The following is a 15,608-nucleotide window of genomic DNA, read 5'->3' on the forward strand; positions in this document are numbered from 1 at the left end:
TGAACAATGTACATACAAACATATATTCTCAACGTACATCAAAACCGAAGCACTTTTAACAAAACTCCACAATTTCAAGCATCCATCAGGTTGAGCAAATACTGGCTTTCACACAACATGTAAAGGAAAGAAAACCAAAGCAAAAACAAGGGCACAGATGAATGGCTAGCTGTCCAAAGTCGGGAGGGACCCAGGGTGGACCACTTGCCTGTGCATCAGTTGGGGACGTCTCTGCGCTACAGACCTGTCTTTGCTCAACATGATCTCCTGCTGGCCTCAGTATGGACTGGACTCTCACTATTGTGTTAGATCCACTATGGACTGGACTCTCACTATTATGTTAGATCCACTGTGGACTGGACTCTCACTATTATGTTAGATCCACTATGGACTGGACTCTCACACTATTATGTTAGATCCACTATGGACTGGACTCTCACTATTATGTTAGATCCACTATGGACTGGACTCTCACTATTATGATAGATCCACTATGGACTGGACTCTCACTATTATGTTAGATCCACTATGGACTGGACTCTCACACTATTATGTTAGATCCACTATGGACTGGACTCTCACTATTATGTTGGATCCACTATGGACTGGACTCTCACACTATTATGTTAGATCCACTATGGACTGGACTCTCACTATTATGTTAGATCCACTATGGACTGGCCTCTCACTATTATGTTAGATCCACTAAGGACTGGACTCTCACTATTATGTTAGATCCACTATGGACTGGAATCTTACTATTATGTTAGATCCACTATGGACTGGACTCTCACTATTATGTTAGATCCACTATGGACTGGAATCTTACTATTATCATAATAGTGAGAGTCCAGTCCATAGTGGATCTGACATAATAGTATTATGTCAGATCCACTATGGACTGGACTCTCACTATTATGTTGGATCCACTATGGACTGGACTCTCACTATTATGTTGGATCCACTATGGACTGGAATCTTACTATTATGTTAGATCCACTATGGACTGGACTCTCACTATTATGTTAGATCCACTATGGACGGGAATCTTACTATTGTCATAATAGTGAGAGTCCAGTCCATAGTGGATCTGACATAAGACCATTTTGTCAGATCCACTATGGACTGGACTCTCACTATTATGTTGGATCCATTATGGACTGGACTCTCACTATTTTGTTAGATCCACTATGGACTGGAATCTTACTATTATCATAATAGTGAGAGTCCAGTCCATAGTGGATCTGACATAACAGCATTATGTCAGATCCACTATGGACTGGACTCTCAATATTATGTTAGATCCACTATGGACTGGACTCTCACTATTATGTTAGATCCACTATGGACTGGACTCTTACTATTATCATAATAGTGAGAGTCCAGTCCATAGTGGATCTGACATAGTAGATCTAACATAATACTATTATGTCAGATCCACTATGGACTGGACTCTCACTATTATGATAATAGTAAGAGTCCAGTCCATAGTAGATCTAACATAATACTATTATGTCCAGCAACTCAGGAAAATCATAGTTAATGTAGATGACAGGGGTGTAAAAAAAAAAAAAAAAAAGATTTTCAGATGAATCTTGATTCTTATCCATACGATTCTTATGGATTGAACTTTCACAGTATCATGTTAGACCCGCTCCACATCCATTGCTTTCCTCCTCTCCAAGGTTCTCATAGTCATCATTGTCACCGACGTCCCACTGGGGTGAGTTTTTCCTTGCCCTTATGTGGGCCTACCGAGGATGTTGTTGTGGTTTGTGCAGCCCTTTGAGACACTAGTGATTTAGGGCTATATAAGTAAACATTGATTGATTGATTGATATTATGTTAGATCCACTATGGACTGGAATCTTACTATTATCATAATAGTGAGAGTCCAGTCCAGAGTGGATCTGACATAAGAGTATTATGTCAGATCCATTATGGACTGGCCTCTCACACTATTATGTTGGATCCACTATGGACTGGACTCTCACTATTATGTTAGATCCACTATGGACTGGACTCTCGTTATTATGTTAGATCCACTATGGACTGGACTCTCACTATTATGTTAGATCCACTATGGACTGACCTCTCACACTATTATGTTAGATCCACTATGGACTGGACTCTCACTATTATGTTAGATCCACTATGGACTGGACTCTCACACTATTATGTTAGATCCACTATGGACTGGACTCTCACTATTATGTTAGATCCACTATGGACTGGACTCTCACAATACTATGCTAGATCCACTCGACGTCCATTGCACCCGTATATATATATATATATATATATAACATTTGGAAGTCAGCATCATAGTTTTTGGTTGTCAGAGGTAGAGAGTGTTTTAACGTAGAGTTCCAATTCTTTTTTAAAGGCACAAAAAACAGGTCGGATATTGAGAAACTTACATTTATGAATATACAACTTAGCCAATAGTATAATGAGGTTGCAAAGATAAAATTTATTTTCAATTTTTTTCCCACAATCTATAAATAGTTCCTGTCACTTTAATGGCGGCAGGCTGTCTTCCTACGTCATCACCAAGCGACACTTTAGTCACGAAAAACGCCGATCTTATCAACATTCTTTCTAAGTTTCCCGACGTAATTCATCCCCGCTGTCGAACTTACCAAAGCTCCAAATGTAAGTGATAAATATCTCATTGGGGCGCCGCTCTTTTCTGTGAAGTTTAATCGTCAGAAGTAGACAAATATTAATTTTTCTAAGCTAGTTAGCATCTGGGTTTGTTGACATTGTGTGAAAGTGCCGGTGGTGGACTTAAGCTGCCTGGGAAATGTAGTGAGAAGCTGAGCTACAATCTCCATTAAATGTCACAAAGTACACCACAGAGTGCACAAAAGGAGCCAATAAGGGTCCATTACTATGAAGTGTTGTGTAGCTGGAGACACCCTAGAACTGCTGTTCATGGAGGGCCACGTCACAGTCCTGTCTGCCACCAGAGGGAGACTTTTAAGTCACTCATTTATAGGTTTGCCTATGACTGTAAATTAAACAATCTGTAAATTTCACTGTAACATTCTGCATACCTTTTTTTTCGTGTAAAATGTACACATTTTATAAACATGTTACAGTAGATCATACTTGCCAACCTTGAGACCTCAGAATTAGGGAGATATATATACACACATACACACACACACACACACACATATATGTGTGTGTGTGTGTATATATGTGTATGTATGAATGCCATCCAACCATCCGTTTTCTACCGCTTATTCCCTTTTGGGGTCACGGGGGGCGCTGGTGCCTATCTCAGCTACAATTGGGCGGAGGGCGGGGTACACCCTGGAGAAGTCGCCTCCTCATCGCAGGGCCAACACAGATAGACAGACAACATTCACACACTAGGGCCAATTTAGTTTTGCCAATCACCTATCCCCAGGTGCATGTCTTTGGAGGTGGGAGGAAGCCGGAGTACCCGGAGGGAACCCACGCATTCACGGGGAGAACACACAGAAAGATCCCGAGCCTGGGATTGAACCCAGGACTGCAGGACCTTCGTATTGTGAGGATGTATGCATGTATGTATTATATGTATGTATGTATATATATATATATATATATATATATATATATATATATATGAGAGAGAGAGAGAGAGAGAGAGAGAGAGAGAGAGAGAGAGAGAGATGGTGTTTGGGTCTGTGAGACCTATTTTCAATTTTTATCAAAAGAAAATATATATATCAGAATACATATTTAATGACCACACACCATACCCCCCCCCCCCCCCACACAAATTTCTATTACATATAAAATGTCCTGGTCCACTGGACCCAGGGCTAATAGAAGTGTGGAAATTGATGTTCTGTGTACCACACAGACACACTAACACACACACACACACACACACATAGCAGGCCTAGACAGGAGGAGGACAGAGTGTATGTACACAGAACATCAAAGGGTCAAATGTGCGAGAAAATGAGAGCAGATAGTGTTGACAAACAATGTTGCAACCCGGTGTGGAAAGTGCAGATACAGAAACACAAAAGAAGAATCCCTGTGGGATGCAGAAACTGCCAGAGAAATTTTCCGTGCAACATTCATATTGTTGTTACTCAGCTAGCGTTTGTGGGTCTGATGGACCCGATGCATTTTGTGGCTTTTAATGCCTCACAATCAAACACTTTGATGTTAAAATACTGAACAGATGTTTATTGGGATAAGGTAAACATCTGTTCAGTATTTTAACATCAAAGTGTTTGATTGTGAGGCATTAAAAGCCACAATATAGACATATATATATACATATATATATATATATATATATATATACACATGTGTATATATATATATATATATATATATATATATATATATATATATATATATACACATGTGTATATATATATATATATATATATATATATATATATACACGTATGTATATATACATTATATATATATACACACACACATACATATAAAATAAATACTTGAATTTCAAAACATTGCTTGAGAATGCTGCTTACTTAAAAAAAATTAAAATAAACCTCACCTTTCACTATTTGAGTAGCCTTTGTTCTGCCATTTGCGTACTGGCGAGCGATCTCTGAATCCGGGAACATATCCTTCATAAATTGTATTTAAACATCTGCAAATGAGTACGGGATGTTTGCAGCTATCTGCATAGCCATCTCTGTCTCGGCATAAGTTACACCCTCGGGTCTCCATTTATATAAATGGTAAATGGTTGTACTTGTATAGCGCTTTTCTACCCCTTTTTAAGGAGCCCAAAGCGCTTTGACAGTATTTCCACATTCACACGCACATTCACTCACTGATGGCGGGAGCTGCCATGCAAGGCGCTAACCTGGACCCATCAGGAGCAAGGGTGAAGTGTCTTGCTCAAGGACACAACGGACGTGACTAGGATGGTCGAAGGTGGGGATTGAACCTATAACCCCTCAGATTGCTGGCACGGCCACTCTGCCATTTTCGTGGCTCATAATACTGGGCTGTTACCGGTGCTGCGTTGCGTGGCTGTATCCGTTCGACCACCGTGTTCAATGGAGAAGTCTGATCTATATGATTTGCAGGCAGCATACCCCTTCCCCTTCGAGCAGTCCTGGATGAACTGAAATTGTTTTTTCCAATCATTTCGGAACTTGCAAGCATACTTCTTCTTTTTACTCGTCATGTCTTGTCTTCGGCTTCATCTTCTTCTGTTCTGATTGCTTGTCTTCGAGGTGTAACCGTCATTATTGTCCGGCCGGAAATGGCGCCCAGTGAAGGATGGCGTAGCAATCTTGTTGTCCGGGTGGAAATGGGGAGAAAATCGTGACAACGGTGGCCCCGGGAGATTTTCAGGAGTGGCACTGAAATTCCGGAGTCTCCCGGGAAAATCGGGAGGGTTGGCAAGTATGCAACAGGGATGTCAAACTGGTTTTCATTGAGGGCCACATCGCAGTTATGGCTGCCACCAGAGGGCCACTTTTAACAGTGAATAAATTATGGATTTGCCTGTGCATTTTATTATTCAATATATTTAAAATATCTGTAAATTTCAGAGTAAAATTCTGGTTACCATTTTTTTTTCATGTAAAATCTACACATTTTTTTAAACATTATATTACAGTAGATGGGGTCACTGTGTATTTACAATTTTAAAATGGTACCACAGTTATTATTTTTCCGGTAAAATACTGGCTGCTGAGTTTTCTGAATCTTACTGTAAAATTGAAGGTAGTTTATTCGACATATTACTGTCAATAGAAAAACAGTACCACTGTCAGGTTTAAGCACCAAACTATCTATTAAGCAGAACAAGGAGCAAGGAATCGGGCAGAGAAAGAGTTCAATTTTGCTCATGAGGAGAACGCATGGAGCTGCACACTATTATACATTCAATTACAGTCAAAAAAGAACATATGCATTATACAGTCTGATGGCTGTCAGTATGAACGACTCCGTGTTCCACTGAACGTGCTCATTTTCTCCGCCAGGTCCGAGTGTAGTGGGTGGGAGGTGTTGTCCATAATATAATTGAATTGGGTAGAGTCTGTACAGTATTTATAGTATTTTTTCTTGTCAAGCCAATAAACCGTTGTTGAACTGCCATCGTTGACCAATGTATGAAATCATTTAATGACCTCTCCATTCCTGCAGAGAGCGGAGAAGATGGCAGTCAAACAGAAGAGGGCATGACGGCCTTTGAGCTGCTGGCCGCCGTCTGCCATGGGGATGAGCGGGATCCCTTCCCGCTGTGGCAGGACGGACACGTCGGCGTGTGTTTCAACCAGCTGCTGCTCGGAGTGCTGCCTCACGCCGTCATGGCCGCCCTCTGCGCCTTCTACCTGGGCGTGGCCACGTAAGAGCTGACCTCCTCGGGGGTGGTCCTCAACAGGAGTGTCCACAGCGCGGCCCGCTGCTACTTTTTCAGCACAATCAGCAAATGCTATTACCCCAAAAAATTTAAAATATTGACAAAAAGTGTAATGGAAGATCAAACAGGTGAAATGTGATGAGAAAAAGTTGCAATGTTGGCGATAATAATTATTAATAACACAAAGCTGCCATGTTTTTGTCTTTAAAGCCGTCATTACTCAAAATAATAATAATGAATTGAAATCAATCTTATAAATAATTGACTTATTTAAGGCTCCACTCACGTCAAATTTTACACTTTGAAAAATATGTGTGTATATATATATATATATATATATATATATATATATATATATATATATTTAAGGCAGGGGTGCATTTTGGCGAAAGGCGGGGTACACCCTGGAAAAGTCACCACCTCATCACAGGGCCAGATGTATAAATGTCGAATAAAATAATAAACAATTGATGATGTATAAAAGTTGCATCATATAATAAACAATTGAAGATAAACAATTGAAGATATATAAATGTGTGAAATAAACAATTGAAGACGTAAAAATGTTATATCAAATAATGAACAATTGAAAATGTATATATGTATCAAATAAACAATTTGAAGATGTATAAATGTCTCATATAATAAACCATTGAAGATGTATACATGTATCCAATAACAAACCATTTGAAGGTATATAAATACATCAAATAATAAACAATTGAAGATGTATACATGTATCAAATAATAAACAATTTGAAGATTTATGAATACATCAAATAATAAACAATTAGAAGATATATATAAATGTATCAAATAATAAACAATTGCAGATATGTAAATGTATCAAATAATAAACAACTGAAGATATATTCATGTTATATCAAATAATGAATATTTGATTCATGTAACAAATAAACAATTGAAGATATGTAAATGTATCAAATAATAAACAACTGAAGTTATATACATGTTATATCAAATAATAAATATTTGATTCATGTATCAAATAATAAACAATTGAAGATATGTAAATGTATCAAATAATAAACAACTGAAGTTATATACATGTTATATCAAATAATAAATATTTGATTCATGTATCAAATAATAAACAATTGAAGATATATAAATGTATCAAATAAAAAATTGAAGATACATACATGTATCAAAAAATAAACAATTGAAGATATATAAATGTATCAAATAATGAACAATTGAACATACATAAATGCATCAAATAATGAACGATATAACATACATAAATGTATCAAATGATAAACAAATAATGAATAATTTTCTTTTTTGCAGCGGCGGCCGCCTGCAAACATCTTCCTCTGGCGGCTGGAATCTGCGTCTGGTTTCGACGCTGCTGGCGGCGCTGCTCTTCGCTGCTGATGCTGCCGTGGTGGGCGTGGCCCAGCAGGCGGACATGTACCTGGACCTCCTGGCCGACGCCAGCGCCGTACTGGCCTGGCTGCTGCACGTCGGCGCCATGGCGACGCTCCGGCGGACGTCGGCTTTCCGGAGGAGGCGTGGCCCCTCGCTGCTCCCTCTCTCGGTCCTTCTCTGCGTTCCACACGCTGTTCTCACCTTGATGTTCTACCTGGCAGACCGGGAGGACTACCTGACCCCGACCAAACTGCTCCACTTGACACGTCTGGTGCTGGCCTCCACGCGGGCGTTCCTGGTCCTTCTCTATCTTTTGGGCGTGGCGTGTCCCTGCGTGGGCGAGGCGGACGCCGGGAACATCCAAGATGCGGACGGACAGCCTCTCATTCCGGAGGACGGCGAGCCGGACACTGGCGAGATGGTGGCAGAGGACGGCAGCGGTTGTGTCTCCCGCCTCCTCTACCTGTGGCTGACCCCGCTCCTCAGGCGAGGACAGCGGGGCGAGCTGCGGCGACCGGCTGACGTCTACCACCTCCCCCGCAGCCTGCGCACCGCCGTCATTCGCCGACACTTCCAGCACAGCTGGGCCACGTGTCACAGGGGGGCGGCGGTGCTCCCCGTGCGGGATCCGTGGCCCCGCCCGGTCCAGGGTGGCAGCGGCGGTCTTCACTCCCAGGAGGAGCCACTGGAGCTGGAGGGCGACGTGAGCCTGCTCCGGGTTCTGCACACGGCTTACGGAGCACGTTATTACCTTCTGGCCTTGTTGAAACTGAGCGTGAACCTGCTGAGGTTCTCCGGGCCGCTCCTCCTCAACGTCCTGGTCAGCTTCATGGAGGACCAGGGTGCTCCGGTCAGCAGGGGCGCCTGGTGCGCCGCCGCCCTCTTTGCCAGCACGCTCCTGTGCTCCGTCCTCCAGAACATCTTCACCTTCCGGGTCTCCAAGGTGGCGCTGTCCGCCCGCACCGCTCTCGTGTCGGCCGTCTACAGCAAAGCGCTGCGGGTGGGCGGCGGCGGCCTGGCCCGCTTCTCCCTCGGGGAGGTGGTGAACCTGATGAGCACGGACACGGACCGCGTGGTCAACTTCTTCAACAGCTTCCATGAACTGTGGAGTCTCCCCTTCCAGCTGGCCCTGGTCCTCTACCTGCTCTACACGCAAGTGGGCGTGGCCTTCCTGAGCGGGCTGGCTGTGGCGCTGCTGCTGGTCCCCTTCAACAAGTTCCTGGCCTGTCGCATCCTGAGCAACAACCAGGACATGCTGAGGTACAAGGACAGCCGGGTCAAGGTGAGGCGCATTACACCAAAAAAATTCAACACAATCAGTTTTAATTGTATTTGTATTTATTAATTAATTAATGTCTTACATTAAATTTTTTTGGGGGGCGCAATTATTTTGATTTCATTTTTCAATGGTGCCATTATTGATTTTTAATTGGATTTGTATTTATTTATTAATGTTTTAAAATCAATTTTTGGGGGGGGGAAATTATTTAATTAAATTTTTTAATAGAAAATAATAAAAAGTGTTTAAATCTTTAATATTTTTACAAGTTTTTTTTGTTATAATTGAAAATAAATACATACCTGTTTGTTTTTTAAAGTAAATTTTAATATTTAATAATTTCATCATTTTAATATGTGATTAATGATATATATATGTTTATGTATATATTTATATGGATCTCTCGCTCTCTCTCTCTCTATATATATATACATATATATATATATATATATATATATATATATATATATATATATATACTGTTTGTATTCATGTATATATATATTTAATGGGTTATAGTTGTATAGCAAATTTACATATATATATATATATAAATACTACATATGTATTTATATATACATATATACTGTATTTATGTTTATATATTTATACATGTATAAATGTGTATGTATATATATATATTACGTATATATTATGTTTATATATATACTGTGTGTGTGTGTGTGTGTGTGTGTGTGTGTGTGTGTGTGTGTATATTTATATATATATGTATATATGTATATATATATATAATATATATAAATGTTTATAGATGTGTGTGTGTGTATATATATATATATATATATATATGGATATATGTATGTATATGGATATATGTATGTATATGTGTATATATAAAGATCAATCAATCAATCAATCAATGTTTACCTATATAGCCCTAAATCACTAGTGTCTCAAAGGGCTGCACAAACCACTACGACATCCTCGGTAGGCCCACATAAGGGCAAGGAAAACTCACACCCAGTGGGACGTCGGTGACAATGATGACTATGAGAACCTTGGAGAGGAGGAAAGCAATGGATGTCGAGCGGGTCTAACATGATACTGTGAAAGTTCAATCCACAATGGATCCAACACAGTCGCGAGAGTCCAGTCCTAAGCGGATCTAACACAGCAGCGAGAGTCCCGTTCACAGCGGAGCCAACAGGAAACCATCCCAAGCGGAGGCGGATCAGCAGCGCAGAGATGTCCCCAGCCGATACACAGGCGAGCAGTACATGGCCATCGGATCGGACCGGACCCCCTCCACAAGGGAGAGTGGGACATAGAAGAAAAAGAAAAGAAACGGCAGATCAACTGGTCTAAAAAGGGAGTCTATGTATATATATGTATGTGTGTATATGTATATACTACGTGTGTGTTTCTATATATATATATATATATATATATATATATACTGTTTATATCTTTATATATTTATATACTTATTTATACACAATATTTATATATATGTATATATATATATATATATATATATATATAATATGTATGTATAATAATCAATTTTTTTATTTATTTTTTCATGCCATCTCAATGCAAAAGTTGTATTAATTAATATTTCTTATGTAATTAATGTATTAATTAAATGTATTATATCATTATTTTAGCAAACATTTATATGTATAAAAATACATATGTATGTGTGTATGTGTATATACTACATATGTATTTATATATATATATACTGTATATTTATATACTTATTTATACACATTATTTATATATAGATGTTTATATATATATGTCTATATATATTTACATATATATATGTATATCTATAAATATATATATATATATATATATATATATATATATATATATATATATATATATATATGTATGTATATAATGCATGTATAATAATAAATGTTTTTAATTACGTTTTCAGGCCATCTCCATGCAAAACTTGTATTAATTATTATTTCTTATTTAATTATTTTATTAATTAAAAGTATTATATAATTGTTTTAGCAAACAATACATTGGGAGAATCGGTTTGTTTCCAGAGTGGTGTTGTACTGAGAATTGTTTCTAAATGGAATCATCACCCAGGAGTGAGAATGGGATGGACTCCTTAGGTGGCCAAAGATCCCCCCTCTACGACACACGCCTGCCACTGCGATAATGAAGCCTTTGTTTCCCCAGTTGATGACGGAGATCCTCTTCGGGATTCGGGTCATCAAGTTCTACAGCTGGGAGGCCCACTTCACTCAGAAGGTGTCCGAGTATCGCCAGGGAGAACTGACGCACCTCAAGGCCCTCAAGTACCTGGACGCCATGTGTGTGTACACCTGGGCTGCCCTCCCCGTGGTCATCTCCATCCTCACCTTCCTCACCTACGTGCTGCTGGGACACCAGCTGACCGCCCCCAAGGTAGCTGCCCTCGTGTGCCATGGCCCGGAGGCGGGGCTCTAAATGTTCAAACAATGCCTTGACTCCGCCCCTCCAGGTGTTCACCACGCTGGCTCTGGTCGGAATGCTGATCGTTCCGCTCAACGCCTTCCCGTGGGTGCTGAACGCCATCCTGGAAGCCAAAGTGTCGCTGGAGAGAATCCAGCGCTTCTTCAAGCTGACCAATCAGGATCTTCAGGCGTACTACGCGCTAGGTAGGCGTTGCTTCTTGCTGACATCACACTGAGGCGTGGCCATGGCAGTATTTTTGCTTCCAAAACGGTATACAGGTACTAGAATAGTATCGCGGCACTAATGAATCAAAAACGGTACTATACTCTGTTTGAAAAGTAGCGGTTTGCGATTGAAAAAAAAAAAACAGTTCTAACAGCCGGTAAAAAATTGCTGGTTTTACAAGCAGAGGAGCATGTTTGGCAGCGCGCACACACAGAGTACTTACAAGCAGACACAGTGTGTGGACAGAAAAGGGAAAATGGACGCATTTTGGTGTAAAAAGTAAAGATAAAGGGGAAGTTATAACGTTGTTTTCGCTTTTTCTAAATCCCTAATCCTCGCCTCCATGGCAACAATTAAAGCAAGTTTCTTACAAGTAACGTTATCACTGGAGGACGAGGAATAGCTAAACATGCTTCACTATACACCGTAGGAGGATACAATAGCGCACCGGTGTCAAAATGTAAACAAACGCCACGGGTGGATCTACACCTGACATCCACTGTAATGATACCAAGTACAGGAGCGTATCTAGTCGATATTACTATGATTACATCGATATACAATTATTAATTTTTTTTAATGTTGATTATGTTTATAAACTCGGAAATGCGTCCCTGGACACATGAGGACTTTGAATATGACCAATGTATGATCCTGTAACTACTTGGTATCGGATCGATACCTAAATTTGTTGTATCATCCAAAACAAATGTAAAGTATCAAAGAAGAGAAGAATAAGTGATTATTACATTTTAACAGAAGTGGAGATAGAACATTTTAAAACCAAAAACTAAGCAGATATTAACAGTAAATTAACAAGTAGATAATGATATTTTTTTTACAGTTTGTCCATCATAATGTGTACAAAATAATAGGTAGATAAAGTACACGATATGTTACTGACTAATTAGGAGTCTTTGTTTGTTTACTTACGACTAAAAGACAAGTTGTCTATTTTATTTCAGGACTAAATTACAATAATAAACATATGTTTAATGTACCTTCAGATTTTTTGTTAAAAATAAAGCCAATAATGCCATTTGTTGTGGACCCTTTTATTTAGAAAAGTATCAAAGTGTCAAAATATATTTTGGTACCGGTACATCAGCCAATATCAGGGTATCTGCGTCGTCTTAAAAAGTCTTAAATCGAACCATTTTTCTTTCGGCCTTAAAATGTCTAAAATTCTCTTAAAATATTTTAAAAGGTGTTACATTTGATTTTGAAAGGTCTCAAAAACCTATGAACGAAAATATGCATTAAGCTTCATTCTTGCTTTTAAAATGTTTGGATTTTTGAGGACGCTACAACGGAACTGAAGTAGGCTACCTGTGCTAATCGCGCACTACCTGCGTGCGCAGCGGTGTGTTGTTACAGCTTAGCACGGCAAAGGAGAAAACATAACGAAAGTAGTGTTTCCACTCAGTTTATGGTGGGTGAGCAAAGCTCTGTCATGCTTAAATTACCAGTAGAGTGGAAAAACAAGTCGCCTCTATATTGAAGCTGTTAGCATTTATATCTGATTTATGACACCTAAAGACTTGCAAAGTTTGCGAGTAAATTGATCAAAATAGTACCAATCTCACGGCGATTCCCGAGCCATTTTGAGCGATAACGAGGAAGCCAGTCATATGATCTGTGACGTACAGGAGGAACCACAGATCCCTTCCCCATCAACAACAATGCTCATCAAGCAGAGTGTGAGATACAAAAACGATTACCGTATCTCCTTGAATTGCCGCCGGGGCGCTAATTAATTTAAAACCTCTTCTCACTCCGGCGCTTACCAAAGGCATGCAGTAAATTTAGGCCTGCGCTTTTAAATTTGAGTGTGATGTAAGGATACCATTATGAAAAGCACATTTAATAAAAAAAAACGTTATTTTGGTCTTACCTTTACTTATAAATGAAGTCCATGCGCAGCTCCTTCTGATCAAAAGCATCGGTAACTTGTTTATAGAAGTCTTCCTTATCTTTCTTCAGTTTTAAAAGTCTCACTGTCTCGATGGAGATCTTTTTTTATTACTTCCTGCTTCGATTGAAAGTCCAGTTTAGAAAACTGTTTTATTTTAGATATGTAATCCTCCATGTTAAAGGAAAAAAAAAGGATCGCTGCTCACTCTTGCTGCTTGTTGTCACTTCTTCTGCAGCCGAGTTGTCGCAAGAAGGATCACTAGCGCCCTCTACCACCAGGAGGCGGGAGTCATTTAAAGACTCATATTTGACACACGCAGCTACGGTATATTAATAAAACATAGCTTTACTGTTCTTTTTAACATATTCAATAGCTTGGACCTTAAATCCTACTGAATAGCTCTTAATCTTGTTCCCTTTATGCGATTTCAAATGATTGAAATCAGCCTCCTCCATTTTGAAAATGATGACAAGGGAAGTGTCACTCGTGACTTGATGAGTTTGACCCAGCGGAAATTCTAGCCATATGCTAATTATTTGGCGAAACGAGTTTGACCTGGCGGAAATTCTAGACATGTGCTAATAAAAATAATATTTTGCGAAACGAGTTTGACCCGGCGTTAATCCTGAGCCGGCGGAAATACAGTACTTTGGGAAAAATTATGACCCAGAACATTCTGATCATTATTGATGTTTTTATGAGCCATGGAAAATAAAGAGCAGGAGAAAAATATATTTTTATTGCAAATAAGCTATCAAGGCAGAAATGTCAATGCAAACATGGAAAACAAACTTTTTTTTGAGGATTTTAGAGATAAAGGGGAGGTGCGACACCAGCCAATAGGTAAGAGGCAGGTAAATAGAGGTAACTTCCTTTGATTATAATCCCTTAGCTATTAAGGAAAAAAGGAAAGGAATTTTCAACACAAGCATGGAAAACAAACAATGTAAACGAAATAGTAAAACTGCATGAAACAGTTAATAAGCTCTTAAAATGAAGGTGCAAAAATCATGAATATGTAAGAAATGTTTAATGAAGTGTAAGAAAATAGTGCAAAGTGTGAAAATGAAAGCCGACTGAAAGGGTTGACAACAATTGTTACACTTTAAAGGCGGTAATGTTAACCATGCACTAATTATTTTGCAAAACGAGTTCGACGCGGCATTAATTCTAGTCAGGCACATACTATATACCTGGCGGCAATTCAAGGAAATACAGTACTTTGGGAAAAATTATGACCCAGAACATTCTGATCATTATTGATGTTTTTATGAGCCATGGAAAATAAAGAGCAGGAGAAAAATATATTTTTATCGCAAATAAATTATCAAGGCAGAAATGTCAATGCAAACATGGAAAACAAACTTTTTTTGGGGAGGATTTTAGAGATAAAGGGGAGGTGCGACACCAGCCAATAGTTAAGAGGCAGGTAAATAGAGGTAACTTCCTCTGATTATAATCCCTCAGCTATTAAGGAAAAAAAGGAAAGGAATTTTCAACACAAGCATGGAAAACAAACAATGTAAACAAAATAGTTAAACTGCATGAAACAGTTAATAAGCTCTTAAAATGAAGGTGCAAAAATCATGAATATGTAAGAAATGTTTAATGAAGTGTAAGAAAATAGTGCAAAGTGTGAAAATGAAAGCCGACTGAAAGGGTTGACAACAATTGTTACACTTTAAAGGCGGTAATGCTAACCATGCACTAATTATTTTGCAAAAAGAGTTCGACACGGCATTAATTGTAGGCAGGCGCATATTATATACCTGGCAGCAATTCAAGGAAATACAGTACTTTGGGAAAAATTATGACCCAGAACATTCTGATCATTATTGATGTTTTTATGAGCCATGGAAAATAAAGAGCAGGAGAAAAATATATTTTTATTGCAAATAAGCTATCAAGGCAGAAATGTCAATGCAAACATGGAAAACAAACTTTTTTTTTTGAGGATTTTAGAAATAAAGGGGAGGTGCGACACCAGCCGATAGTTAAGAGGCAGGTAA

The 15,608-nt window shown here is 39.0% G+C and overlaps 1 protein-coding gene across 1 annotated transcript in view; it reads left to right on the forward strand.

The window, feature by feature from the left end:
• The first annotated feature begins 2,537 nt into the window (after nucleotides 1-2,537).
• The window catches only part of abcc10 (ATP-binding cassette, sub-family C (CFTR/MRP), member 10), a 38,250-nt gene continuing 25,179 nt past the window's right edge, over nucleotides 2,538-15,608 (forward strand). Inside the window, exons 1-5 of the mRNA XM_061915750.1 lie at nucleotides 2,538-2,655; nucleotides 6,148-6,349; nucleotides 7,676-9,038; nucleotides 11,202-11,429; nucleotides 11,506-11,662. Coding sequence (XP_061771734.1) covers nucleotides 6,183-6,349; nucleotides 7,676-9,038; nucleotides 11,202-11,429; nucleotides 11,506-11,662 — 1,915 coding nt within the window. The 5' untranslated portion in view covers nucleotides 2,538-2,655; nucleotides 6,148-6,182. The remainder of the gene's footprint in view (nucleotides 2,656-6,147; nucleotides 6,350-7,675; nucleotides 9,039-11,201; nucleotides 11,430-11,505; nucleotides 11,663-15,608) is intronic.

The sequence above is a fragment of the Nerophis ophidion genome, linkage group LG01 (genome assembly GCF_033978795.1).
Source record: "Nerophis ophidion isolate RoL-2023_Sa linkage group LG01, RoL_Noph_v1.0, whole genome shotgun sequence".
NCBI classification, from domain to species: Eukaryota; Metazoa; Chordata; class Actinopteri; order Syngnathiformes; family Syngnathidae; genus Nerophis; species Nerophis ophidion.